The 27,554-nt window shown below is 44.2% G+C and overlaps 1 protein-coding gene across 2 annotated transcripts; it reads left to right on the top strand.

The window, feature by feature from the left end:
• Window positions 1-156: 156 nt before the first annotated feature.
• On the top strand, window positions 157-27,358 carry DHX9 (DExH-box helicase 9). 2 transcript variants are annotated; one of them, XM_071435981.1, is made up of 27 exons: window positions 157-415; window positions 2,504-2,644; window positions 3,634-3,748; window positions 3,986-4,098; window positions 4,462-4,607; window positions 8,255-8,301; window positions 8,709-8,839; window positions 9,473-9,562; window positions 9,654-9,815; window positions 11,139-11,216; window positions 11,536-11,727; window positions 12,344-12,485; window positions 12,971-13,053; window positions 14,174-14,330; window positions 14,502-14,602; window positions 15,194-15,407; window positions 15,601-15,695; window positions 15,843-15,916; window positions 16,552-16,704; window positions 18,042-18,202; window positions 20,515-20,626; window positions 21,248-21,409; window positions 21,515-21,642; window positions 22,726-22,955; window positions 24,444-24,559; window positions 25,857-26,057; window positions 26,939-27,358. In XM_071435981.1, exons 1-27 carry the CDS (start codon window positions 305-307, stop codon window positions 27,171-27,173), a joined length of 3,690 nt encoding a protein of 1,229 aa, XP_071292082.1. In that variant the 5' UTR covers window positions 157-304; the 3' UTR covers window positions 27,174-27,358. The 2 variants fall into 2 exon arrangements, with proteins under 2 accessions (XP_071292082.1, XP_071292083.1); XM_071435982.1 differs by lacking the exons at window positions 157-415; window positions 2,504-2,644; window positions 3,634-3,748; window positions 3,986-4,098; window positions 4,462-4,607 and adding an exon at window positions 6,879-7,007.
• The last annotated feature ends 196 nt before the right edge of the window (window positions 27,359-27,554 follow it).

Raw genomic sequence — 27,554 nt, 5'->3', positions numbered from 1 at the left:
CATTCATCTCTTTTCTGAGAAGTCTCTCGGAAAGAGAGACTTGAAAATGAACGAGAGCACTGAAAATGAACGATTGTTTAAACTGAAATACTTTGACCGCTTGAGAAGCACACTCTCTTCAGCAGCAAGCCAAGACGATGATTTAAACAGGAGCCGGCGGAGGGGCTCTGGAGGGCGGGCACAGGGACCGAGCCCGGCCCCTCCCGGCCGCCGTCCGGCGCCGCGCAGGCGCTGCCGTGTGGGGCTGCCGCGGGCCCGGCGCCGGCTGGAGCGGGCGGCCGTGCCCCGATGTCCCGGCCCGGCCATGGGGGACGTGAAGAACTTCCTGTACGCCTGGTGCGGCAGGAGGAGGGTGATGCCGGCCTACGAGATCCGCGCCGCCGGCGGCCGCGGCCGGCAGACCTTTCTCTGCGAGGTGCGGGCCTGCCCCGCCGGGGCTGCGGGCCGGCCGTGCTGTGGGGCTGGCGGCTGGGCCGGGGACACAGAGCGGGACTGGCGCCCTCCGGGGCCTGGGCGGGCTCTGGGCAAATTGTCGGGGCTCTGTCGGGGATCCGGGGCCGTGCTGGGGGGCTGGAGGCCGCGACGGGAGCCTGGGCTCTACCGGAGGGAGCTTGGACCGTGCCCGGCTTCGCCTCCGGGAGGGGCCAGGAGCTCTGCCGGGAATCTGAGGACCCTGTCAAAGGGAATGTGGGGCCTGCCGGGGATCTGAGGTCAGTCACGGGGTCTGGGCTTTGCCGGGGGTCTCGGAGTGATGCCGAGCACCCTGCCGGGCCGGACCCGGGGCTCTGCCCCAGGGAACGTGGGGTCAGTGCCGGGGCTCTGGGAGCAGGTCTGGCGGCTCGGTCAGAAGGAACCTTGGGCCATGCTGGGGGTGCTGCCGGGGTCTGAGCTCTGCCAGAAGGAACCTGGGGTCAGCACCGGGGGCTGGGGTCCTGTCCGGGATCGGGGCCCTGCCCGGCCTGCGTGGGAATCACTGGAAGCCGAGGGCTCGGGGGGTGCTTTGAGCCAGAGTGTCCTGGCTGAGTGTGCACCGAGGTGTGAAATGAGCGAATGGAGGGAAAAGTCCCGAATGATGTTCTTACAGGGAAAACAGATTGGTTTATTTAAGGGTGGTGTGCGTCTCTGCACTGTGTGTGAACCCTTCTTGCACGTAAAAATAGTTGGCGAGGGGCATTGCATGTCACCTTTGCCAAGAACTTTGGTCTGCTCTTGAACTTGAGATGAAATGTGTTAAAGAATTCTTGCAGGAATGGTTGCTACTGTGCACTGCTCTAATGGTAGTTTACTCCTGCCTCTAGATATTAGGGATGTGGGAGCTGTGAATTCAGGTTGGCTGTGACAGGTAGCTGGCACTGAGTGTGAGGCCATGTGTGGAACAGATCAGTTCATGAGTGATGCCATGGATTTGCACTAAACACCTTAAATTTGCCTTTTTACCCTTCCCTCCCCTATTTGTCTTCTGTGTCAGTAAAAAAACAAAGCAATAGAGTGGCATTAAAGCAATTTTCAAAGTATTTTAACTGGGGCTAAGCAAAACTCAGATGGAATGGTTGTATGAATAGATATATTCACAGAATCAGGGAATGGTTGGGATTAGAAGGGACCTTAAAACTCATCCAATCCCACCCCCTGCCATGGACAGATACCTTCCACTATCCCAGGTTGCTCCAAGCCCCATCCAAGCTGACTTTGAATAATTCCTGGGATAGGGCAGCCAGAGCTTCTCTAAGCAACCTGTGTCAAGGCATCACCAAACTCACAATGAATAATTTTCTTCCTAATATCCCATCTAACCCTGCCCTCTGTCAGTGTGAAGCTGTTCCCCCTTGTTCTGTCACTCCATCCTTTTTGTAAAAAGTCACACTATACATGTTGTGTATTATACAATATATCAGTATTGTACTGGCTTTGATATGTTGATGTCCCATCATTATCCATGGAAGCTTAACAAATGGAAGGATCAGTCTCACTGAAACATCTCTTGCTGATTTTTGCAGCCTGGTAGGATGGCTGTGAATCTTGTATGGTTACTGTGTGGTTGGAGGTACCATTATCCAGGGTATAGAATTGCTGTTCTAAAGTAAACAAAAAAAAAAATCAGAAATGAATCACATCTATGTAGTTGGAATAAGATGGAGCTATAGCTGAGTGGACACAAGGTCACTCCTGTCCTTGTTGTCCAAGGGTTTGGGATTTAGGTTGAGGAAAGTGACCTTGTGCAGAGTTTGCTGCTGTGTGTTGCCAGATTCCCTTCCTACAGTGATTTTTCTTCTTCCACAAGGTTTTGGGAAGCCCTTGTGCTCTGAGAGAGAAGTTCTCAGAATGTGAGGGTTTACTTTTCAAACCTTAGAGAAATATATAGCAATATATAATGATATGTAACAATAGTTACTAATATTACTTCTCCTGTTCTTAGCAGCAGCCAGGATTTGGTGTTCCTGTGGGTGCTGCTGCCTCCAAGCCCCTTTCACTGCTCATGAGCAGTGTGTTGTTGTCCTTGCAGGTCCGAGTGGAAGGCTTCAACTATGTTGGCATGGGCAACTCCACCAACAAGAAGGATGCACAGAGCAATGCTGCCCGAGACTTCATCAACTACTTGGTGCGGGTGAATGAAATGAAGAAGGAGGAAATCCCTGCTTTTGCAGTAAGCTGCTCTTTCTCCTTACCAAAGGCTACTCTGTCATTGTGCTGCCATGCTCCTGGTTGTGTTTCATCCCTGGAGTTCAGTCTGGTGCCCCTGTGCAGTGATGAATGTGAGGAAGGCTGGGGCACATACAGAATATCATGGAATTGTGGAATCATTTAGGTTGGAAAAGACCTTTGAGATTATCAGGTCCAATTGAATGTTGTAGGATGATCTGGCAAATACAGCTGCATGTTGTATTTACCAGATCAAATGATGATGATGCAAAGCTGATGAGGCTGGGAAGAATTCAGAGTCCTGCTGTGAGGTGCAGCCTGGCTTTCAAAGTGCTGAGTACTCACACCTGACACTGTCAAGTCTTAGAGCCACATTCTAATATATATATGATATATATAATCCTGTGTGCTTTAAAAATAACCAAAACCAAACCCAAAAATAATAATCAAAGATATATCAAACCAGATATGGAAAATCTGTCATTTTTAAACCATAATTGCTTCAGGTATGTAATGGGATCACTACTTTTTATGATGTTTTGTGAACACTCAGCAGTGACTATCACTTAAAGGCTGAGGAAGAGGAGGGTAACTCTGTCATTACAGCAAGTTTAGAGAAATAAACAAAGCATGAAGTTATGTGGTACCTGTTGAGATGGAAGAATCTTCCTCCAGTGCTCCATTGAGGATATATGATTTTTCTGAGTGGAAGCAGCCTCCCAGCCTCATCAGCCTAGGTGGAACCCAATGGGAACAGGACTGCTCTTTTGGTTTTAGTGTGCCAATTAGTTTCTTGGCAGTTCAGTGTTAAAATAGCCACAGTTGTGTTACTCTTGGGATTGCTTCTGAGTAGTAACTATTGCATATTTACTGGGGATAACTGTTGCATGATGTTGCCTGAGGTCTTTAAACTTCCTGAACAGTTTCTAACTAAATTGTAAAATGATTGTTCTGCACCAAAGTGCTGAGGTTTTCCTTCATTCCCTTCCCTAGCCAGCAGCAGGTGATAACCCCACTGGAGGACAGGAAGCAGCAAGAGATGTCACTGGTTCCAGTTCAGCTGTGGGGGGACCTCTTCCTCCACATTTGCTTTTAAAAAGTGACCTAGGTAAGACTGAGAACTGTAATTTCTGTGTGAATGTATTTTGGTGGCGTTTTCTCCCCCAAATTTCATCACTCTGCAGACAGGACACCAAAGTCATAGTTTTGAGGCAGAGGTGTTGGTGACTGCATGAGATCTGAGGGACTGGTCATGGCCTGTCAAGATGGCCAGGCAATGCCTCTCCATTGCTAAGAACATGTTTGGGGGAGTTATTTTATTTTTTTTTTTTTTTCTGTGTGGTAGGCAATGGACCAGGTGCAGCACCTGGAAACTGTGGCAGTCATGGAGCTCAGTGGGATCGGGGTGCAAACTTGCAAGATTATTATTCCAGAAAAGAGGAGCAAGAAGGGCAGCAGGTAAGTCATGCAGAGGTATTCTCATTTAGTTCTCAAATAGGTATCTTTCACCCCTTTAATTTGTTATTTGCATTTATAATCAAGGCTGCAGTTTTCTTTTGATATTTTGCTGTTAGTTTAAGCTGCAGATTTAAAGCTGCAGATTTATTTGTTGACTTTTAATGAAGTTAATTTAAGCTTGGGACAAATAAATCACTCTGGATAGTCTGAACATCCAGGACTTTGTATAGGCATTTTATTCTGAAAATAAAGAATTACTGAGGACTTTTTAGCATTTTCTGTGATGTCTTAATTATTTTATAGCATACAGGTGAATTACTTAACCTTTAAACTGGTAAACAATGCTCTTTTTCTCCATATTAGACCTCAGAGTCAGAAGTGGATTTGAATGCAGATCTTCATGGGGGTTGGACCTTGGAAAATGCCAAGGCACGTCTGAACCAGTTTTTCCAAAAGGAGAAGATCCAGGAAGAATATAAATACACTGAAATGGGGCCTGATCACAACAGGTTTGGTAGTTTTAGTCACTGTCTGTGTATGAAAGATTCAAAATATTTTTGACAGTGGTTGTTCACACTTACTTGCCACGCTCCATAGAGCCATGGTGTTCTTTGCCAGGACCAACATCCCTAAATATTGATATGGGAGTGAGGAGCCTCAGTGCAGAGATCTGAGGGATTGTAGAAATTCCTGAGACATTCTGGATATGCAGCTTTTAAACTGATTTCTGTCCTCTAGTCATCTGCTGGGGTGTCAGTTTCTGTGAAAAGAGAGCTCAACTGCTTGTAGTAATTGTTCTGTAAGTGTTGTTGCCTTTGTTCATTTTAAGTAAATATTAAATTTGCTTATGTAGCAATGTGCTTTAAGGACATTTTATTTATATATTTATATATATATTATTATATTATATATATTTATTATAATAAACTTTTTTGGCAATAGAATCTTCTTTTGAAAAAAGCAGTTTGGTACAATCATCCCAAAGGAGTTCTGAGAGTCTTAAGTTTCAGTTAAGACCAGCTGGATATTACTCTTTTTTACTTTTAGCCTTTCCACCAGAGAATTTGCACGTGCTTCTCCCAAATGAAAGTAGTTCATAACAGATTATGCTTAAAGAGTTGATGGTTTTTATTATTTTATCCCTATTAGGAACAGTCTTTACAAATCATCCAGATGTTAGGACATTGTATGATTTCTGGTGAAGTATAATGATGTTTTGTGGCTGGAAACAATGGCATGCTGCTGCTGGATTCTCCTGACTGAGTTTGGGGTTGGGCTTTTTTGCATTATATGAATTTGTCTTCTATGAGAGTTACATTTTTAGAAAGACAGGAGAATTTTATTTTCCTATTACAGCCTTTTCAAGAGAGTCTCACTTGCAGGACTTATAGTATTCTTTTGTTCACGAGTCTTCCAATCATTTGGAACATCTAAAAGATGTCTATTGGTACAGAAAGTTGTAAATTCTCATTTAAAAGCTGTCTTCAAGTCACTTCATCTCAATTTATGTGTCTCAGGCAAGGCCATTTCCTTCACTTAAGTGAGTGACATAAAAAGTTAGTTTGTACATACTAGGAATTTAAATTATGTTTGTTGCAGGCGTAGCTTCTGAGCATTTCTTCTGTCTTGTAGTGTAGGCACACAGTGTGTGGTGGTTGGGAGTGGGGCTGGCCCAGCCTCATCCCCAGTGGGTGCAGCTGTGAGCAGCAGGTGAGCAGCACTGACAGCAATGAGCCATGGAGTGCCCAGGGGCACTGAGCAACCACCAAAGGGAGCAGAGGGCACACAGGGGCAGGGCATCAACAGGAGGGGATAAAAGGCTGGGCTACAGAACAAGAAGGGCAGAGGCTTGCAGCCTTCTGAAGTGACATGGTGTTACTGTGTGTGGGTGAATGCTTAAAGCCTTCTGAAATTGTATGATGACACTCTGTGTCATGGCTATCTCAACTTTGACATATGCTGTGACATTGTAGCTTAGGGATTATTTGTGTAGCTCATTTTTCATTACACCTTCTGCAGCGTTAAACCCCATGTATTTAAATTTATCTAGTCTTGAGCAGAATAAAATTCTACTGATGGCAGTATGTTTCTCAGCCTGGCTATTGTTCTCCTGGAGTGCATTTCAGAGTTTCCTGTATACTTTTTGTTCAGGGAAGGGTATGTGGATTGCCCTGGATGGAATGGCAGAAGGGGCTGTTCACTACCTGCTGCAATAAATCAAATAGGCCTGAAACAATCCTAACGTGTTGTAGGGCTCATTGAGAGACTGTTGGAAGACTGTTGGATTTAATCCTTTTGGTGTGTGTAACAGGAGAGAGATGTTTTTGAGTTTTGAGAGCGTAATAAAGTTTAGGTTGTTGGGTTTTTTTAAAGAAATACCAATTGTCGTGCATCTTGCCAATCTGTTTTGGGGTTTTTTTGAGGTAATGATCAGAGGTATAGATTATAACAGATATATCAGCCATGCTCTGAGAGGTTTGTGGTCAATTAATCATACTCATGGTCTGAGAACTTGGTAATAGCTGGAAAATTTGAATTTGGAAACTTGAACTATGATAGGAGGGTATAAGTTGTAAATCTAAAGATGGCTGTCCTAAAACACAAAGTGTGAGCTCGTGTTAAGGGATGGGATGTGGCTTTTCTGTGGTGGGATGCCTGTGCCTCCTCCTGTTCCTGCTGAAGACCTGTGCCTGCTCACACACGGGCTGCTGAGGCTGGACTAGGGAATCATGTGGGATTCTGCTGCAAACTGATTTCTGGTGTTGCTGTTCTCCCCTCAGGTGGAGGAGAATGAGATTGAATGCTGACTGTAGGCCTGGCTGAGAAACATACTGTCATCGGTGTCTTAGGTGGCTGTTGTGTCCCTGAGAGCCAGTGGCCTTCGACCCCTGAAGCCACTGTGCCTGCAGGTCAGTTCACTGATAGCACAGGAAGGAGGGCTAACCTGAAATTTCAATCACTCACTTAACCTTTTTTATTGTTTGTTTGCAGCAAAAAATGAAGGATGCAGGTGCAAGGCACAGCCTCCGCCTGTGCAAATGCCAAGCCCTAATTTCCAAAGAGGATCTCAGTCCAATAAATTCCAGTCATGCACCTTGAGTCACATTTGCCAGTTTAAATCCTGTCTTACAAGAATTCAGCTTTAATATTTCATGTGGCAAATACAGGCTTAGGTTTGGGATTCTTAAAAACATGGGTCATGATTTCTATTCTTCTCTGTTGAGGACTTTTTTAAAGCCTAAATTTTTCCCTGTGAGGGTGGTGAGACCCTGGGATACGTTACCCAGAGCAGCTGTGGCTGCCCCTGGATCCCTGGCAGTGTCCAAGGCCAGGTTGGATGGGGCTTGGAGCAAGCTGGGACAGTGGAAAGTATCCCTGCCCAGGAGACTGGAATGAGATGGTCTTTAAGATCCCTTCCAACCCAAAGCATTCCATGATCCTATGATGAATGTGCCAGTTAACCTTTAACTGACCTGGTTACATGTCTACTAAGCAAATTGTTGGGTTTGCTAACCAGAGTTACTCTTGAGTAACTATTACTCTGTTACTCAAGTTTTGCTGATTCTAGAATATGGCAATAAGGGAATGGAAATTGATGCAAATTCAAATATTCTGTCTCCTGTTCAGATAAGTACAATGTTTTTGACTATATGACCTGGTTTGGTTTTCTTTATGCTCTGAGCTGATCAAGTGCATGGCAAAAAGCAGAGTAACTGTATTAAATGTTGCATCTAGTCATTAAACACAGGCTATTAGTGGGTTGCATTAGTGTTATACCAATATTAATGTGGGATACAGGTAATGGTACATTGGGATGCATGTTCATGTTACATCCCACCTGCTTTATAACTGTTGCCTTAAACTTGGACAGCTCAGAGCATATTTCCTCATAATGTGGCTGGAAATTTCAGTGCTGAACAGTGGCGTATTCAGAACTCTTCTTATCAAATGTACTGGTTCTGTTGATGACAGGTCTGTTACCTACTACCTTGGGGTTAAAGGGACTAAAAGGGTAATACTTAACCTTGATCATTGGTGAATTGAGAGTTGCTGGCTGAGGACAGAGATCTTTGCCTAGAAATATTGGAAAGACTAAGTATGTTTGCAGTGTCAGCTATTGGTAGTTGTACCTTTGTGTTCTTTCTTTCTCTTGCAGGAGCTTTAATGCAGAAATGAACATTTATGTGAGGCAGCTGGGCAGAAGTAAGTGCTCCTACTTATTTTTTAACTAAGCAAGAGATGGGTGTTGGTACAGAGGAACATTTGTGGGTACAGAGTTTATTATAGTTATGTGTTAGAGCCACTTCCAGAGGTAAAGGATCATTTGCATGATGCTGCTGGGTGGTATTGGGCAGTCATACTTCCTTAGGCACTGAATGCAGAAAAACTTCAAAGGATTGTTTAGCAGTAAAGTAACATCACACAGCCAGGGTGAGCTGGGCAGTGGAGGGGCCTGGTTGGATTTTATGTTGGAATTCTGGATTTATCAAGATTTGAGACTGTCCATGAAACCTGGTCTGAGTGTACAATCAGCCCAGTTCAGAGTAGTGTCTTCTGTGGAAGCTGCTTGACTCCTCTGCTGCTCCAGCTCTGACCTTTGTGTGCTGCAGGGATTTTCAGTCGTGAGCACGGATCAAACAAAAAGCTGGCAGCACAGTCCTGTGCCCTTTCCCTGGTCAGACAGCTCTACCATCTTGGTGTCATTGAGCCTTACTCTGGGCAGAAGAAGAAAGGAGAATCGGTGAGTTTGGCAGGAGGGACAGGAATTGCTGCTTTCATTTAATAACACAGAAGCACTCTCATAAACAGGAGTGAGTTAAGAGTTTGCTCTTCATATTTAACATCTTACTTATTAGTAATTTTTATTCTTTATCAACTGTTTCTGTTCTGGTGAGTGATTTGGATCACAAATATAACTTAATGTGTATGTGATTGGAGCAGTAACGAATTTTACATTCTATTAAATGAAATAGGATTTGTAACAAATGCTATTTTCAGTATAATTTTTCTACAAGCTTGAATATTTCTGTTTAGGCTGCCTGTTTGGATTAATTGTCTGTCACATGATGATTTTCTGGCAATTCAAATATATATACACACATACCAAGGAATATATGTTATTTAGGTATTTGGTTGCAAGTTTGGGGACACGTTCCTCTGAAATTAAACTCAGATATTTTAAAATAGCCTACAAATCCTTATTCATTAAAAAGTTGGCACACCATTCCAAGAGTGTGAATGCTGAACTGATGATACTCTTTGGCCTCATTTCACAAGGAGGTGTTTGATGGTTCACCTGTAATAGCCCACAGTTCTGGCTTCCAGTGCCTGTCTTTCTGTGTATAATGACATGTAGTTTTTAAATATTTCCTAGTTGGAACCCTATGAGGTGTCGCTGTCCCCTGACTTAGAAAATCAGCTGCAAAAGACTGTACGGGAGCTGTCCCTGGAGATCGTGCCTTTGGTGAGTGTGTGGTTCAATACTCCAAGTATGCATCATCACACCTGCTCATTTAATTTATCTGTCTTTGCCCACTCTGCTTTTGGATTTATAGCCTGAAGATCCCAGTAATCCAGTTCTGATCAATGTTGGGAAGTTGGCCCATTTCGAACCATCACAGAGACAAAGTCACATGGGAGTTGTTCCCTGGTCACCACCTCATTCCAACTGGAACCCTTGGACTGGCTGCAATATTGATGAGGGTCCACTGGCAAATGTAAGACAGCTTAAAAAATTGATCTGTTGCTTGATTTTCCCATGCTTCCAGAACTTCTAAATGCTTCTCCCTCACCAGGATTTAAAGTATGAGCTGTTTCAAAGGAGAAGACAGTCCACTCCTAAAATTTATTCCCTTCTTGACCTGGAGGCAGAGCTCTTTGTCTTTACTTCATGTGTCATCAGGTCTTGACCAGCAGTGTTTTGAGTGTCCCAATTCTCTGCTTTGTTTCACCTTTTGCCTGCTATGGTGCAGCCCATACAAAGTTCATAATTCAAATTACAAGGAAAGTTCATGGGCATGTAATTTATAATTCTCTGGCCTCTCTTTCCCATACTTCCATGCTCAGACCCTTGTTCTGGGAGGAGAAACTGCTCCAAGCCAGTGCCACTACACGAGCAACCAACTTCCTTACTTCTTCTCATTTCTAGTCCCATTCAGCACAGAACAAATGAAAAGCAACAGTGTGGCATGATAAATTGAAGGAGAAGGGAAAGAATTACTGGTTTGCCAAGTCTGGAGGGTAATTTGGTCTGACTGGAATAAACTGGTCAGAAAAGACTCTCGGCAGGAACTTGATTTTCCTACAACATTCAAATTGCTTATGGCCAAAATAATAATTTAATTATTTCTCTACTGGAGTTTTTCCCATAAATTACATTAATTTAGTATTGATTGTTATATATTTATTTTTTTAACTAATAGGGAAGTAATGTAAATTTAGCTGTTGCTGCATGAAACACATAACCAATATGGACATTGCAAATTGAGCTGGTTTCAAATCTCTTCAGGATTTACCTGTGCTAGTTCTGACTGGAAGAGCTGACTTATTTGCTATAAAAACAACTAGCCCTTTGGTACCAAATTTGCATTTCTTCAGATTTCTTTTGCAGTTGTTAGACAGGTTTGCCTTACGAATTCTCCTCAAACTTTTACCTTTTCAGCTACTGTTTAAAGGGTGGGTATGTGTTTACATTAGGTCATTACTTATATTAAAAACTCCTGTTTAAATAATTTTCTTCTTGGCTTGCTGCTGAATGGAATGTGTTTCTCAAGCTGTCAAAGTGTTTCAGTTTAAACAATCATTCATTTTCAGTGCTCTCAGTCTTTCTGAGAGACTTCTTAGGAGATGAATGTTGAATACGCTGGAATGAATGAAATAAAACAGCTCAGAGGCATAACTGATTTCAGGGAGTTGTGCAGGAAATGAGCCTTTAGGGATATTTGGGATCACCATGTTGGTGTGACTGATGTGCTCCTGAAGTTAGGATGTAGATAAGAACAGGGGTCACAAAGCCTCCAGATCATGTCTTGCACTTGCAGCTCACTCCGGAGCAAATCAGCACAGAGCTGAGAAGTGATTTCATGTACCGCCTGGAGCAGGATCAGGAACTGCAGAGGGTGAGTGTGTGTCCTGTCACCTGTCATCCTTGCCCTGGGCTCTTCATTTTCCAGAAGGGCTTGAACGTAGCACCAAGTGTAAGAGGCTGGATTTCAGCACAAATACACAGCACGTTTTCAGAAGTGCTGGGTGTTCCAGTGGGGTGGGTGTGGGGGTGAGTTGTGCTGTGCCAGGAAAAAGTACAAACCATGACCTGTTCTTTGGCAGTTTTTCCTTTGGGTAAGGGAAAAGTGTAGAAGAGTGAGGTAAAGTATAGCTGTGGAGCAGAACAGGCTGAGTTTTGGAGATTTTGGAAATGTCCTGGACTTTTTTTTCCAGATCCAAGAAGAGAGAGAGGCTTTACCTCTGAAGAATTTTGAAAATGAAATTCTGGACGCAATCCGTCACAATTCTGTTGTTGTGATCCGTGGTGCCACTGGTTGTGGCAAAACCACTCAAGTGCCCCAGTACATCCTAGATGAGTACATCAGAACCAACCGGGCTGCTGAGTGCAACATAGTGGTGACACAGGTGAGGAATGTGTGGCCACTGCTGTTCTGTGGTGGATATAAGAAATCACCTGTTGGTTAGGATAAAATCACAGAACCATGGAATGGTTGGGGTTGGAAGGGACCTTAAAGCTCATCTTGTTCCAACACCCTTCCATGGTCAGCAATGCCATCTACTAGATGAGATTGCTCCAAGCCCCACCTGACCTGTCCCTGAAGGGGATTGAAGAATGTGTTGAGGGACCTTATTATCATTGCAGGACACGGTTCATAAAGATACCTCCTCAGCAAAATAATTAGGAGAAACCTCAGCATCATGCATCTTTTGGTTTGGAATGTTACTCTTGCATGGATTTTCAGTTTGAATAACCTGGCTTGAACCTTGCCCAGGTGAAAACTCTCAGCAGTCTAAGGGGAAATGATTTGGGAAATAGCAGCTGGTAGTTGCCATATATCCTTATATCCCTCCTTTGTGAAAAAAACCCTGTGCTGTTAGAATATTATTGTTTAATGATTATTTTGTAAAGAAATCTTAGGACACCTGTAGCATTTAGGATTTCCTTTATCCCTTTCAGTGGTGTTGTGATAAACTTCTAAAACCTCTTCATTAAGTTAGGGAAAACTTTTGCACCCCCCAGCCGCGGCGGATCAGCGCGGTGTCCGTAGCGGAGCGTGTGTCCTATGAGAGGGGGGAAGAGCCTGGCCAGAGCTGCGGGTACAGCGTGCGCTTCGAGTCCGTGCTCCCTCGGCCCCACGCCAGCATCATGTTCTGCACTGTAGGTCAGTATTGCTTCCTTAGGCTTGGAGCTTACTGTGGCTCTGAACTCTGAGTTAGCAGCAAAAGCAGAAATATGGTTAGATTGAAATTTTTATAAAGTCTGCTGAGAAGACTGAAAAGGCTTTTTTGGATAGAAGTTTGCTGACAGGCCATTGTGCAAAGAAAAATTAAGATTTTTGTTCGGATGTCTGATAATACAGGTGTGATAGCACACAGAAATAATCCCATGAAGAGAGAAAATTGTCATATATTGATTGTCCTTTAAAGACAGAAGGGGAAGCAACACTGGGTGGGAAAGATGGAAGAGTCTCTCTTGTGGTAATGCTTCATGGCCTTGCCATCACTTGTACAAAGGAAAGCATGGCAATTAGAAATGGGCTTGGAAAAGGGGCTGTGCAGCCTGCACACTTCCTGATTTTTAAACCAATGGCTGGGAGGGGAAAGGTTGAACTGTTACATGAGCATTTACCTTCTGTCTCTGGTTTAGGTGTTCTTCTGAGAAAGGTGGAGACTGGGATCCGTGGCATTAGTCACGTTATTGTTGATGAGATCCATGAGAGAGACATTAACGTGAGTTAGCTGGTGATGACAGTCCTACTCTCTGTGTGCTTCTGCTCTGTTCAGCTTCTGTCTCTGTTTGTGTGTAGTAGCCAAACTGTGAGAGGAAACTGTCTCAGTGAGTGTCAGATGGGAGTTTTCCTCCTCTGATAAGATTTTTAGAACTCTTAATTATTCCTTATCTAAGTAGCAGAGCAAGGACCTGTGCTTTCTTGCTGCCCTCTGACTGTTCTGCTGTTAGGATCCCCTGTGTCCTGGTCCTCTCTGGAAAATGGAACACCACAGTACAAACACATCTTGTCCAAGTGGGGGAGCACACTGAATGACACTGTTATTTTAGAGTGCTCTTTTTACTGACACTGTTGTATTACTGGTGGTATTCACAGAACCTGCAGTCTTGATAGTGATACATTGAAATTCAGGGTTTACATGAAGTAAAATACAAGCTGATTATAGAATTAGGAGATGTATGTCATTTGAAATGGCAAACATTTTCTGTTCCCTTGATTATTCTGTATAGTTTTCAGCTTTGTCATACCAAGAGTGAGAGAAACCGTGAAGTTCTGACACGTTGTTTGGACAGAATTTGGGGACTCGTGAATAAAATTGCACACATTTAACATACATTTTTCTGATGCATCTCTTCATCTATTAAATATATGTTAATGATGTAAAATACAAGTTTGGAAATTGTGAGTAAGATTGGAATATTGTCTGTTGAGCTAAGTGCATGCCTAACTGCATGGCAGAACTAGATAAATGTCATATTTAAGCAGAACTACAAACATCACACACACCTGCATTGTGTAACTCCTATTTATTTTATTAATTATGGGTACTTTCTATGTAAGCCAAGTTTAAAAATACCTGGGGTTGTAATATATTGTTAGGAAGGAAGCAAACTATTTTTGTAGAATAGAAAAACGCTTCTTTAGATTAGAAATCCTAAAAACCCCAGGCATGGCAGTAGTTTCAAAATACAGTACTGGCAACTGTTTCTGGTTTTAGAACACTTCTGTTCCACTTGTTACATCTCTTGCTCAGTAAATGTGTGATTCCTTATGGTTTCTTGGGAAGGTACTGGTTTTTATAGCTGTGAAGTTAATGATGCCCTTATTCCCTTTCTCTGCAGACTGACTTCCTTTTGGTGGTGCTGAGGGACGTTGTTCAGGTGTATCCTGAGATCAGAGTTGTCCTCATGTCTGCCACCATTGATACCAGTATGTTTTGTGAATACTTCTTCAACTGTCCCATCATCGAGGTCTATGGCAGAACCTTTCCTGTCCAAGGTAAATCCTTGGTTGCACTTCCAGAAACTGCTTGAGTTTTTATCAGTCTTGCATTCATACTCTGAAATATCCTGGTTTATTTCAGGAGACTCTTGAGAAGTGGTGTAAAGAATTATGTTCCCTTGCACAGGCTTCCAGCAGTCAGTCCTTATCATCTGTCTGTCATTGCAGATTATTTTCTGGAGGATTGTATTCAAATGACTCAGTTTGTCCCTCCACCCAAGGAAAAGAAGAAGAAAGAGAAGGATGAAGAAAGTGGTGAAGATGACGATGTATGTTTGAATTTTAATATGAGAAATTAAACAAGGGCCACTTTAGTACTCCAGCTTGAGTGTAATTCATTTGGCACAGTTGAAGTGAAACATCTCTAGCAGCTTTCCTATTTTTAATATATGAGATTGCTGTTAACTTCAGCAGTGGAACTGAATTTTCTTCTTGCCCTTGTAAACTGTAGAATTTCTTTTTCATTGAAGCTAAGGTTCTCATGTTTTGTCAAACTACCTCTCTTTAAAGCTAAAACTGAAATGCTTTTGAAAGTGAAGTTCAGTAACCTTGGAAAAAGAAATAGAGAAATATGAGCTTGGTGGTACCTTCTTAGGGTGAAAATTTAGATTCTCTCCCTTCTTCTCTTGCAGTTGATATTGTCAGTGCTTACATACATTGTCAAGAAAATAACAGTTTTATTCAACTTTTAATTTTTAAACTTTCGTTTGGGCCACTTAATTGAAATCTTCTTTTAAAGGCCATTTTTTCTTGAAAGACATCTACCCAAATTTCATTTTCTTATTTGTCTGGCCAGCCAGTCTCTGTAGTTTGAGTAAATTAATTTATATTATTTCCTTTGTGGTATTTTTCTTTTGTAGGCCAACTGCAACCTTATTTGCAGCGATGAATATGGCCCAGAAACAAAGCACTCCATGGCTCAGCTGAACGAGAGAGAAACCTCTTTTGAACTCATTGAGGCTCTGCTGATTTATATCAGGACTCTGAATGTCCCAGGAGCTGTCCTTGTTTTCTTGCCTGGCTGGAACTTAATCTATACCATGCAGAAGCATCTAGAAATGAACCCACGCTTTGGTACAAGCAGCTGCTTTGTTATATTTCATCTTTTCCCAGGGAAACTACTGACTGAGTGAAGATGGGAGTTGGATGAGTGGCTTAGGGAGCTAATTTGTTGTGAGAGTGAATGGCCAGAAGTTTTTATGTTGTGGGAAGGAGAAATAAGATTCACATACAAAAAGTTACCAACCTTTTTGTATTCCTGTTGTAGGAGGCCACCAGTACAGGATTTTACCTCTGCATTCCCAGGTTCCTCTGGATGAGCAGCGTCGGGTGTTTGATCCTGTGCCTCCTGGGGTGACCAAAGTACGGAGCCTTCTCTCTGTGCAGTTCTCTTGGGCTTTTGGGGAATGTATTGCTGACTTCTTTAATAAATCCTGTAGCTTATCTTGCTAGGCATTATCAACTTTTTCAAACCAAATGATGTCACTTTGCATTTCCTGGTTTTTATAGGTTATTTTATCTACCAGTATTGCCGAGACCAGCATTACCATCAATGATGTGGTCTTTGTCATCGACTCTTGCAAGTGAGTTCATGAAGCAGCTTTTTGTTTCATAAACCCTACCCTTGGGAATGCAAAAGAGGTTTTGGGAGTGCACAGAAGTGCCTTGTGTTCCCATGCTCTCTGAGCTGAGTTTGAGGACTCCAACTCCCTCAGGACAAATCAGCATTGTCTTTAGCTGGTCAGCACAGTGACACACCATGCTGGCATCTCAGGGGACTGGGCTGCTCACGCTGGCACTATTCATGTGAGGTGTCACTGGGTCTCCACACCAATTTGGTAGACGTCATCTGCCAAAGGAGTTTTACAAACTCTCAGTGTCTGGCTGATGATAAAGAGGGAGGTTTTTGTAGTCTGTTACAGTTCCTGCTTCGCTGTGCATGCTCTCTGAGAAAACTACACACAGAGAGCTTGTGAATTCATGAGAATTTTTTGCTTGTTGGACAGTTGTGAGAACATTATTCTGTGCAATAGTTTGGGGCACTGCTTTAGAAAGAGTGTGATGCTTTAGTTTCTAGACTGATGCCTGACTAACACAAACCAGGGGTGGTTGGCTTCTTAAAAGCAGTGTGGCTGCAAGCCATAAAATAGGAACTGATTTGGCAGGGCTTAAGATGATGAAGGACGTTTGATCTTTAGTGGTGTTTTTCCTGTAACAGGCAAAAAGTGAAGCTGTTCACTGCTCACAACAACATGACAAACTATGCCACAGTCTGGGCATCAAAAACCAATCTGGAGCAGCGGAAGGGCAGAGCTGGGCGCGTGCGAGCCGGCTTCTGCTTCCATTTGTGCAGCAGAGCTCGCTTCGAGAGGTGAGGCTGTGGTCTCCAAAAATACCCTCAGGGAATCCTCCCAGAACTCTTGGGTCAAACTGGGGAAATCATTGCAGAAAGCACAGAGAGGAGATGGATGATGTTGGCTCAAAAAAAATGTACATGCGTTATACTTTTACCCATCGTATGAGGTGGATACATAGTTCATGATTTTAGTATTAAGGGTGTCACTGCAACCTACCAAACTTCTCAGGAAGAGAGCAATACTGCTTGGGAATTGAGGCAAGGGAAAGAGCTTTGTAATGAGGGCAAGGCTCTAGTCTGCCTTCAAACACTGGGACCACCTGGCATTGCCATGTAACAGGCCATTTTGTCATGAAAGTGGTAAAAAGCAGGGATGGCAGATGTTAGTTCTCTCTCCATCCCCATTCCATGGCCAGGAAGCCCCTTCATAGTGCTCTAGCACTTTCCCTGTTGCTGAAACTTTTGACCTCTCTGCCAGACTGTTTTCCCATTACTAGAGCCATGGAAATCTCTTTGCTGGTTGAAGAAGGCACCACAGCTGTTAGTTACCCTCTTATCTCCTGGAAGTTTCAGTGTCCCTTTCTCTGGCTGTTACAGCATAGCTGTGTTTTGATGTTCAACTTTTTGTAAACTCTTGAAAGTCCCAGTTGATCAAAAACTCTCATTGAATTTCTCAAATTTATTTAGATCTGTTGTTGAGTACAGTGCAATGATTTTAATTAATAATTTTTGACAGTGAACTGATTTTAGGCTACTGAAGTAATCATGGTTTTAAGGTTGCCTTCCTTCAGAGAATATAAGCCCAAAAGATACAAGTTCCTTGGTGCTTAAGAAAGCGTGTGTGTGGACTTGTACAGATAGTTTTTTGAGAGAAATTATCTAAATCTTGGGCCAGCTGAATCAGGGTATCTGTTCAAGGTGTTTTGAAACCTTTTCTAGCTGCACTAGGAAAGTGCTTTTATGTAGAGCAGGCTGAAAGCAGGTTGTCTCTGAGGAGTATAAGAGCTTCCTTATCAGAGCAGGAGAGCATTGTAAAGGACAAATGTGGGGCTGCTAACTGTGCTCCAGCCCTGCATGCTCTCTGTGGTCAGCTCATGCTAGAACCCACAGTGGGCAGTGGAGATGTGAGGACTATTCCCTCTGCATTCCCAGTGTAAATTTGCCCCAAAGGAGAATGGAGAAGTACAGAACATTGCGGTAGAAGAGCCCAAGTTCCAGGAGCACAGAGAGAGCCGATGGGTGGGCTTGGAGACAGAGCTGACTTTGGAGGGCAGTGGTTTCTGCTGGTGGAATGACCCCTCACGGTGATCAAAGCCTGTGTTCAGAGGAATGGGCCTTTGTTCTCATTCCAGACTTCAGACTCACATGACACCCGAGATGTTTCGAACGCCCCTCCACGAGATCGCGTTGAGCATCAAGCTGCTGCGCCTGGGAGGCATCGGGCAGTTCCTGGCCAAGGCCATCGAGCCGCCCCCTCTGGACGCGGTCATCGAGGCAGAGCGCACGCTGAGAGGTACCCCCATGTGCTGAGCAGTGATCCTGGGCTGCTGCAGCTGGCTCAGGTGCTCTCCCATCTGTGTGATCTGTGACAAACAGCCCTCATGTGCTGAGCAGTGATCCTGGGCTGCTGCAGCTGGCTCAGGTGCTCTCCCATCTGTGTGATCTGTGACAAACAGCCCTCATGTGCTGAGCAGTGATCCTGGGCTGCTGCAACTGGCTCAGGTGCTCTCCCGTGTGTGTGATCTGTGACAAACAGCCCTCGTGTGCTGTGCAGTGATCCTGGGCTGCTGCAACTGGCTCCAGGTGCTCTCCCATCTGTGTGATCTGTGACAAACAGCCCTCGTGTGCTGAGCAGTGATCCTGGGCTGCTGCAACTGGCTCTAGGTGCTCTCCCATCTGTGTGATCTGTGACAAACAGCCCTCATGTGCCATGGGGCTGTGCAGTGATCCTGGGCTGCTGCAACTGGCTCAGGTGCTCTCCCGTGTGTGTGATCTGTGACAAACAGCCCTCGTGTGCTGTGCAGTGATCCTGGGCTGCTGCAACTGGCTCAGGTGCTCTCCCATCTGTGTGATCTGTGACAAATAGCCCTCATGTGCCACGGGGCTGTGCAGTGATCCTGGGCTGCTGCAACTGGCTCCAGGTGCTCTCCCATCTGTGTGATCTGTGACAAACAGCCCTCATGTGCCACGGGGCTGTGCAGTGATCCTGGGCTGCTGCAACTGGCTCCAGGTGCTCTCCCATCTATGTGATCTCTGAAAAATGGCTTCACCACCTCAGAGTGGGTTGCTGGAGCAGGATGTTCTGGCTGACACAGCAACCTGGAGGCATCGTGTGGGTGGCAGTGGCTTGTGCAGCTGAAGAAATACTTGAATTCCCAGTGGAGTGTCATTCCTTTAAGAAACTTGAGCCTTCAAACTTGAGGCTTGTTTTGTTGTTTTACCAGTAAGTTATGTTAGCTTCCAGCTTCCTGTTTTCCAGCTGTGGCACTGCTGTGTTTGGCATAGACTCAGTCCAGTGCTTGAGGCATTCACAAAGCTTCTATAAAAGTACTGAAAAACAGAGCTTGGTAGTTTATTAATTAATTACCACTTTTTACAGTTTGCTGACCCAATCTCAGATTTTGTCAAGAAATTAAATCTCCAGTTTATGAATCCGCTTGAAAAACAAAAATCTCATGTGTGGGTTAGGTTGTCTCCTTACCCTCTTCAAGGAACTAACTAGACTATGAGTAAAATAGAGCAGGGAAGAACTCTAAATTTGTGCATTAGATGTAAAGCATGAAAGTGACCTCAAACCTCAGCACACTTGTAAATGTCACTAAATAAGCACTTCCTACAATTTTTAAGAACGGAAATATCTATTTCATTGTTTATTTTAGGGTAGAATTGTGTGCTGAGCCTACGTTGCTTGTATACAGGAGGGAGACCAGAATGAAAAAATATTGCTGGGGATACATAGTCAGGTTTAATGACTTTCTGTTCTGAGAATTATTAGTACTTTTCATATAGTGCAGCTGAGAATTGCAGAGCCAGGGGAAAAGGCAAAGATTTTTGGTTCTAACACCAAATAGCTGTGTCTGCAGGTGCTTCCCTTTCCTGGATGACCTGTGATTTTTCACTGCAGGTACACTGATAGTATGTTCTTAGGGAGGTGAAACATGTTATTCTTCAAAGTATTCTTTAGGCTTTTGGGTTCAATAGATTCCAAGAAAGATTGATTTTATGGTGGTCAAGGAATGCTTTGTGTTTCCTTTCCCATTTAGTTGCTGAGGCTACAAAGCTGCTTTTTTTATTTTATATGAAAAAACCTTTGGTAGCTTTGAGGATGAGTACAAGTGATAATTTTCAGGTAATGGGAGGAGAGCAAGGCAGGTAAAGCCTCAAGGAAGAGAGTCTGTGGTGTTCTCTTTTTGATGAAGAGGGTTCTGTGATTTGGCCATGGCAATGAAGACTTCACAACTGGTTGTGACAGGCAGAAATTCTGAGGCAGAAATTAGGTTAGATTCATTAGATAATAGATGGTTTTAATAGTGTAATAGGGGTTTGTACAGAAGCAAACTAAAAAGGAAAAAAGGAAATTATGTACGTGAATTACATTGTGATTATTCTAATTGCAGAGGAGGTAGTAAAAATTCTGTAAAGCTAAAGTAAAACTTGTCTGACCTCAAACCAGTTTTGAAAATCAGGTTGGCAACAGTGTAACCAACATTAAACTTAAATATGAGTGGGGTTCAGTTTAAGCACAACTATTAAAAGTGTGAATTTCTTATCTAAAGATTTCTGGGGTTAGCTAACTCTCTTTGATAACAAGGGATCTTATTTCAGAGCTTGATGCCCTGGATTCCAATGATGAGTTGACACCTCTTGGAAGAATCCTGGCCAAACTTCCCATTGAACCTCGTCTGGGCAAGATGATGATCATGGGCTGTATTTTTTAGTAAGTTAAGTGGTCTCAGTGGTCATGTTCTTGTTTCTCTGAGTTCCTGAGCCTCTTGCAAGAGAGTAAAACCAATATATCTAGATGAGCAATAAATGCAGCAGCTGGGGAGAGGTGAATGAATCCTCATGGGAGCAAAGAAGAAATAACTTTTAGTGTAGGCCATAAAGTGGTCATGAAATTCAGTTAAAGGCAAGACACCAGTAGAGGCTGAGTATTTCTGAATTAGGAGTGGGACTTAAAACACCTAGGTATAACAGTGAACTAGAGGTGGGGAGATATGGAATTTAACAATGAGATAAGGAGAAAAATCAATCTCCACGTTTTGCTTTAGTAGAAGATCTGTTCTTTGTCACTGTGATGCTGTAGGGTCCTGTGATTACTGTAGGGACCTTTTCACCAGAAGATGGTGGTGTATGGATGGAGGGGAGGGCAGACAGAGCTTATTTAACATCCACTTCCAGGGAAGTTTGTTTATTTGTTTCATTGAAGAACTCTAGCAGATAAAGGCCAAATTCCTGAGGTCTCTAGCAGAGAAGTTTTCCCTGGTATCTGCAGCCTGCAGCAGGTGCTGGCAGCACTAACTCTGAATGATCCTGATCCCTCTGTGGTTCCTTTCAGTGTGGGAGATGCTGTGTGTACCATCTCTGCAGCCACCTGTTTCCCTGAGCCTTTCATCAATGAAGGCAAGCGCCTGGGTTATGTCCATAGGAATTTTGCTGGGACCAGGTACTCAGATCATGTAGCTTTGCTCTCTGTCTTCCAAGCCTGGGATGATGCAAGGTATGTTGGCTGGCACAGCAGGTGATGGGAGGTTACAGTTGAAGAGCACAGGGTGATCTTTTCCTTGCCTTGTCAGGATTCTAATTCCCTCTGTTTGTTTTTCAGAATGGGTGGTGAAGAAGCAGAGAAGAGATTTTGTGAACATAAAAGACTCAGCATGGCCACTCTTAGAATGACTTGGGAAGCAAAAGTCCAGCTAAAAGACATACTTATTAGTTCTGGCTTTCCTGAAGGTGATTCTGATTAAGTTCAGTAGTTTAATGGTTGCATTTTTCATTCTGAGAGGATAAAGAAATAACCAGGATAATCTGTGTTGAGCACCCAAGCACAGGAGGAGTGTAGTGGATTTGCCATAACACTATTCCACTTTTACAGCTGCGTTCAGGTCGACTTTTAGTGTTCTTTCCTAAAGTTGTGGTGGCTGTGGTGCAACATGGAGATTTTGGAGGTTGAGGTTAGAGCTGAAGGATTAAAAATCTATTAAACAGGTGTCCTTGGAGTGTTACCTCCCTGGCTTTCTTTCTTCTTCACTTGTATATCCAAAATGTGCTGTGCTTTCCCCCTTCTTTCCATAGACCTTAGTGGGGAGTCTGTGTGATCTGCACAGTGCTCTGTTCTGTAACTTCCTGTTTGTGCTGCAGGAGGGATGTGTAGCAGTGTGCCAAATTATTCCATTTTCTAGAGAAAAAAATTCTTAAATTTGACCAGGTTCTGAATTTGCCTAATGTTGCTGAGGAGCTCAGTGAAATGGCATGACTGCCTGGATTAAGCAGATGTTTATTTCCCCTCCTTTTCATTTTTTTTTCTCTTTAAATTCCTTTAATTTTTTTCTCCTCATGCTGTTAGGATCACTGCTGCATTTATCTGTAACTTTTTTTCTGGGCAAGATGACTTGAAAACAAGCCACCAGAGACCCTGGGGGAGATTTGTAACAAATGAACTAATACAAACATCCATTTTAACCTCTCCCAAAGATCTGTCTCCAAAACAAGTGCAGTAAACACACTATGGTACAGCACATTCTGGGCAAGCCCATTTCTCCTTGTTTTTGAAGAGTTTAGGAGAGGAAAATACCTCTTTGTAGTAATATTTTTCAGCATTTCATTCTCCATTAAGAAATAAAAATTTGAATGTAGAACTTAAATGCTCTGAGTGCAGAGGTCATTGGAGATAACATCTAGCAGTTGATTTAATCAGAAAAGGCATTGATCCAGGATCCTAAACAGCTCTGCATTGATCCAGGGTCCTAAATAGCTGTGTTGTGCTCTCCTTCATGTCCCATGGATTCGAGCCACTCCTCTGTTCTCTGCCAACAGAGTGTTTGATGACTCAACCATTTAACAACACTGGCCCTGATAACAACCTGGATGTTGTCATCTCCCTGCTGGCTTTTGGGGTCTACCCCAATGTCTGCTACCACAAGGAGAAGAGGAAGATTCTTACCACTGAGGGGCACAATGCTCTCATCCACAAATCATCTGTCAACTGCCCTTTCAGCAGCCAGGACATCAAGTATCCATCACCTTTCTTCGTTTTTGGAGAGAAGGTAGAGACTTTGGGTTTATTCTTGATCATGTGCTGCCAAATGGTTCAAGAGGCTCTATTTGGTAAAGAAGTCATATTGAAGGCAATATTTAGCTAGTTTTAGTGGGGAGGGATGGAGGTGTTGTTTGTTTGTTGGTTGGTTTTCTTTCCAGAGAGCAAATGTTATGTGGTCCTGCTGTCACTCACCCTCCTAGTAACTTCCAGTCAACCACTTTCAGTAGAAGTGCACAGAAAGTTCCTGTGAGTTTTGTTATAACAGACAGGTCATAGAGAAATATCTAAATCATTATGTTCATTAACAGTTTGTTTTAGGAGCTCTTCCATATTAATTAGGCATCAGAGAATTTTTATCCTTATCACTTCTGCTGCTTATGAATCCAGGGATAAAACAGGAACATGGAATATGGCAGTGGGATGCTCCCGTTCTGGCCTGTGTCATCTGCCAAGGATAATTCACATTTCCCAAGCATCACCCAAAAGGTCTGCATGACCTTTTCCTCCACCCTGTGAATTTGATGTACATTCTGTGCATGTCCATTGCATCCCTGTGAGCTCCTGTGCTCCAGTGACAGCCATTGTGAACTCAGCTGCTACTGCTCAAGGAGCAAAGGAAGGCAGTGCTTTTGTGTTTGGTAACAACCAGAATTTTAAATCCTTTGGACACAGGGATTTTGTCTTGACAGTCTGGATTCCCAATCCATAATTCTGAGCTGTGGAGAGGCTTTGCTGCTTCTTCACTCTTTGTATCAGGATCCCAGGAGGGTTAGACCACCTTGACCATCTCTCTCAAGTGAGATTCCCCTAAACCCAGCAAAGGACTTTTGAGCTTAAAGAGTTTTGCTTTTTTAAATGAAAGTACACAGCAAATTGGGAGTGACTAAAATGGTGGCTTAGACAGCACTTGGGTGAGGGTGGGATGCAGGAAGGATTTGTGTGCAGCTCTCTCCTGCCCATTAGGTACCTCTTCTCTTCCCCTTTAAACTGAGGGGCAGGAGCTGTGTAGCAGGGCTGTTATCTCTGGCTTGATGTTGTTTTAAGTTCAAGCTCAAGGTCAGTGTAACATGACACAGCAGTGACTGCATGGACATCTGGCAACTTCATGAGTAGGAGCCCACTAAAACTTTTCATCACAGCCTCAGTAACTGAAGGGTAGGAGGAAAATTCAGATGTGCCCTGGTCATTTTAAGGCTGGCAAAGTATGAGGTGGCTCTTGCAAAAGCTACATAACTGCAGACACAGAAAATTAATATTTTAAAATGGAAGATAGTTTTTGTTGAGATTTTACACCAGTCTGTGCTGAATCCCTGTAAACCTCTGTCTGGCATTCAATTTTGTATGTGCACATGCTCTTGTAATTCCCTAATGCTATACCTAGCTTTGTTGTATGTTGTTTGGGGGTTTTTTTACAAAATTCTCCAGTTTCAGTGTCCAGAGGAAGGTGCAGAGCTCTGTTTTCATTTCAAGAGTCATTTTCCTCTTTAACTTGCAGATTCGAACACGAGCCATCTCTGCCAAAACCATGACCTTGGTGAGCCCACTGCAGCTGCTCCTCTTTGCTTCCAAGAAAGTCCTGTCAGATGGGGAGCTCATTCTGGTGGATGACTGGTATGGATCTGCTTGTGCTCAGAATTGTGGAATCATGGAGTGGTTTGGGTTGGAAAGGACAAAGCTCATCCAGTTCTGAGCCCCTGACTGAGGGGAAGTGCAGCTAACACAGAGCAGATGTCTGTAGAACAGGGATCCCACAGCAAACTGCACCACAGGTGTGTTGGGAAGGAATGTCCTTTCCTTCCTGTGAGGAAGGGACAGGTTAATTTGAGCCCTGTTTCATGCAGATTATCTGCTTAAACTGAAAACAGGACAAGGCAGTTTCCATAAAAACTGCTGCTTTTTTCCTCTTTAACTGAAAGGTGAAAGGCACTGTGTATTTTGGACCTCCTCCTGAGGCAAGAGTTGAGGAAACCTTGTTTTCAAGGCACAGAAACAGCTTGAGGAAAGAAATGTCTCTGGCTGTGTAAATTTTTTGGCCATCACCAAATAACATCTGGATGGTTGTTTTGTTTTTTTTTTTTTTTTTTGCTTTTACCCCCTAGTCAGTAAAACAGAGGCAAAGAATTCCTTGAGCTTAATTTACTAGCAGTTTGAGGGTTGGACCTTTCAAAATTTTGGAGCCTCATGTTTTCAGTTTACTTTATATTTTTGTATCTTGCTGTTTTGATGCAGGAGGTTACATGCTGAATTTATCCCAGTGTAGAATGATAGAATCACAGAATGTTTTGGGTTGAAAAGAACTTTAAAGCTCATCTCAGGTGGACACCTTCCAGTAGATCAGGTTGTTCCAAACCCTGTTCAACCTGGCTTTGGACACTCCCAGGGATGGGGCAGCCACAGCTTCTATGGGAAACCTGTGCTAGGGCCCTCACCACCTTTACAAGGAAGAATTTCTTCCCAATATCCCATCTAATCCTGCCTTCCATAAGTTTAAAAGAATTCCCCCTTGTCCTATCACTATCTGCCTGTATCTCCTTTTGAAAGCCCTCTTTAGGCAGTGGAAGGGGCTCTAAGGCCTCCTTGGAGCCTTCCCTTCTCCTGGCTGAGCACCCCCACTTCTCCCAGCCTGTCTCCAGAGCAGAGGAGTTTCAGCCCTCAGAGCATCTTCATGGCCCTTCATTAAATTTCAAGAGCAAATTTTACCAGAAAAACAGTTATGTCTTAACAATGCCAAATTTTAGGGATCTTTCAAATTTGCCTCCTGAATTTCTCACCCCTTCAGTGACAAATTAGAACTTCAAAGTTGAGAATGCAGATTTCTGGCTCAATGAAAAGCCTCTCTGCAGAACCTCTTCCTTCCCAGGTGCTCCCCGGCAGCCCTGGCAGCTCTAACACGCTGTTTGTGCCGCAGGATCAAGCTGAAGATGCCGCACACGGCGGCCGCCTGCATCGTGGCTCTGCGCGCTGCCATGGAGGCGCTGGTGGTGGAGGTGACCAAGGACCCGGGCATCGTCCGGCAGCTGGACCCCGCCCACGAGCGCATGCTGAACGTCATCCGGCAGCTGTCCCGGCCAGCGGCGGCGGGCGTGGCGCTCACGGCCGCCAGCACCAGGTGAGAGCCCCAGCTCGGAGCTGAGCGCGGGGACTGCAGGCTGGGGTTTGAGTGATGGTGAGGATGGGCACTGCAGGCTGGGGTTTGAGTGATGGTGAGGGTGGGCACTGCAGGCTGGGGTTTGTGTGATGGTGAGCATGGGCACTGCAGGCTGGGGTTTCAGTGATGGTGAGGATGGGGACTGCAGGCTGGGCTTTGAGTGCTGGTGAGAGTGGGGACTGCAGACTGGGGTTTGAGTGCTGGTGAGGGTCGGGACTGCAGGCTGGTGTTTGAGTGATGGTGAGGATGGGGACTGCAGGCTTTGATTTCAGCCCCAGTGAGGATGGGGACTGCAGGCTTTGGTTCAGCCCCAATGAGGATGGGGACTGCAGGCTTTGGTTCAGCCCCAATGAGGATGGGGACTGCAGGCTTTGGTTTCAGTGATGGTGAGGATGGGGACTTCAGGCTTTGGTTTCAGTGCCCATGCTCTAAGCATGTGTGAAATGCTTGCACTCCAAGCCTGATGCAGAGACATCACTGCCTGTTTGCACAAGGACACACAATTCTCAGGAATAAAAGCTGTCATCCCCTCTTCCAAAACACAAAACACAAATTATCTTTTAAAGAAAAAATAATCCATATTTATTTTGGGCCAACCTTTTCCTGAGAGGAAAACACATATTTGGCTGGGCTTGCACCCCTCTGTTGCCCCTTGTTTCTGAAGCAAAGGAAACCTTTCTGAAGTGGAAAAGGTGCAGAAGTGCAACTGTAGTTGAACCATGGCATTGCGTTCACAGAAAGCCGAGGTGGCGTAGCTGAGGATGGTGCTGTTTGTTTGGCACCTTGTAGAGATGCAGTTTGTGAGATTGCCTCAAGTGTGCGGTGTTGTTGTTGTTGGCCAGGTTCGGGGACGGCCCCCGCCCGCCCAAGATGGCTCGATACGACAACGGCGCTGGCCCTCGGGGCTGGGGAGGGTACGGCCACAGGGCCAGAGGCTACGGCGCCTACTCCGGCTGGCACTCGGCGGGAAGAGGATACCCAGGCGGAGCTGGGGGGGGCTGCCGAGGAGGAGGAGGAGGAGGAGGATACCGAGGAGCGGGCAGGGGCTACCGAGGAGGCTATCGGGGAGGGTGGTAGTGAATAATTCAGTGGAGTCTTTCCACTTCAACAAGTGTGTTTCCTTCCCAAGTTCCTTTCTTCCTCTTCCCAGTTTGTATGCCTTTTTTGGTTCCTTAGTACAAGTACAGCTCTGTAATATATCATGCCCTTAGGGAATTCCCTGTAAGTTGTATTATTTTTAATAAAGAGTTTGTTTCTGAAGACTTGCAAGCTATACCTTTGATTTTGTGTTTGGATTTGAATTTCGAAGGCTTCTGTTGCTAATTGTGATTGTTAGAGACTCAAGGCATTTTGAGAAAACCTTTTCAGTGTCTATGACCATTTCCTGCCAAAGAGATTCCAAACCACATCTTGGGCTCAATGGGGATTTCACTTCGTTGTCCAACAAGCTGTGCGAGC

The sequence above is a fragment of the Agelaius tricolor genome, unplaced genomic scaffold, assembly GCF_023055355.1.
Source record: "Agelaius tricolor isolate 1412-34295 unplaced genomic scaffold, bAgeTri1.0.p SCAF_11, whole genome shotgun sequence".
NCBI lineage: Eukaryota > Metazoa > Chordata > Aves > Passeriformes > Icteridae > Agelaius > Agelaius tricolor.
The sequence above is the reverse complement of the archived record's forward strand: the minus strand, read 5'-3'. Positions and strand labels throughout refer to the sequence as shown.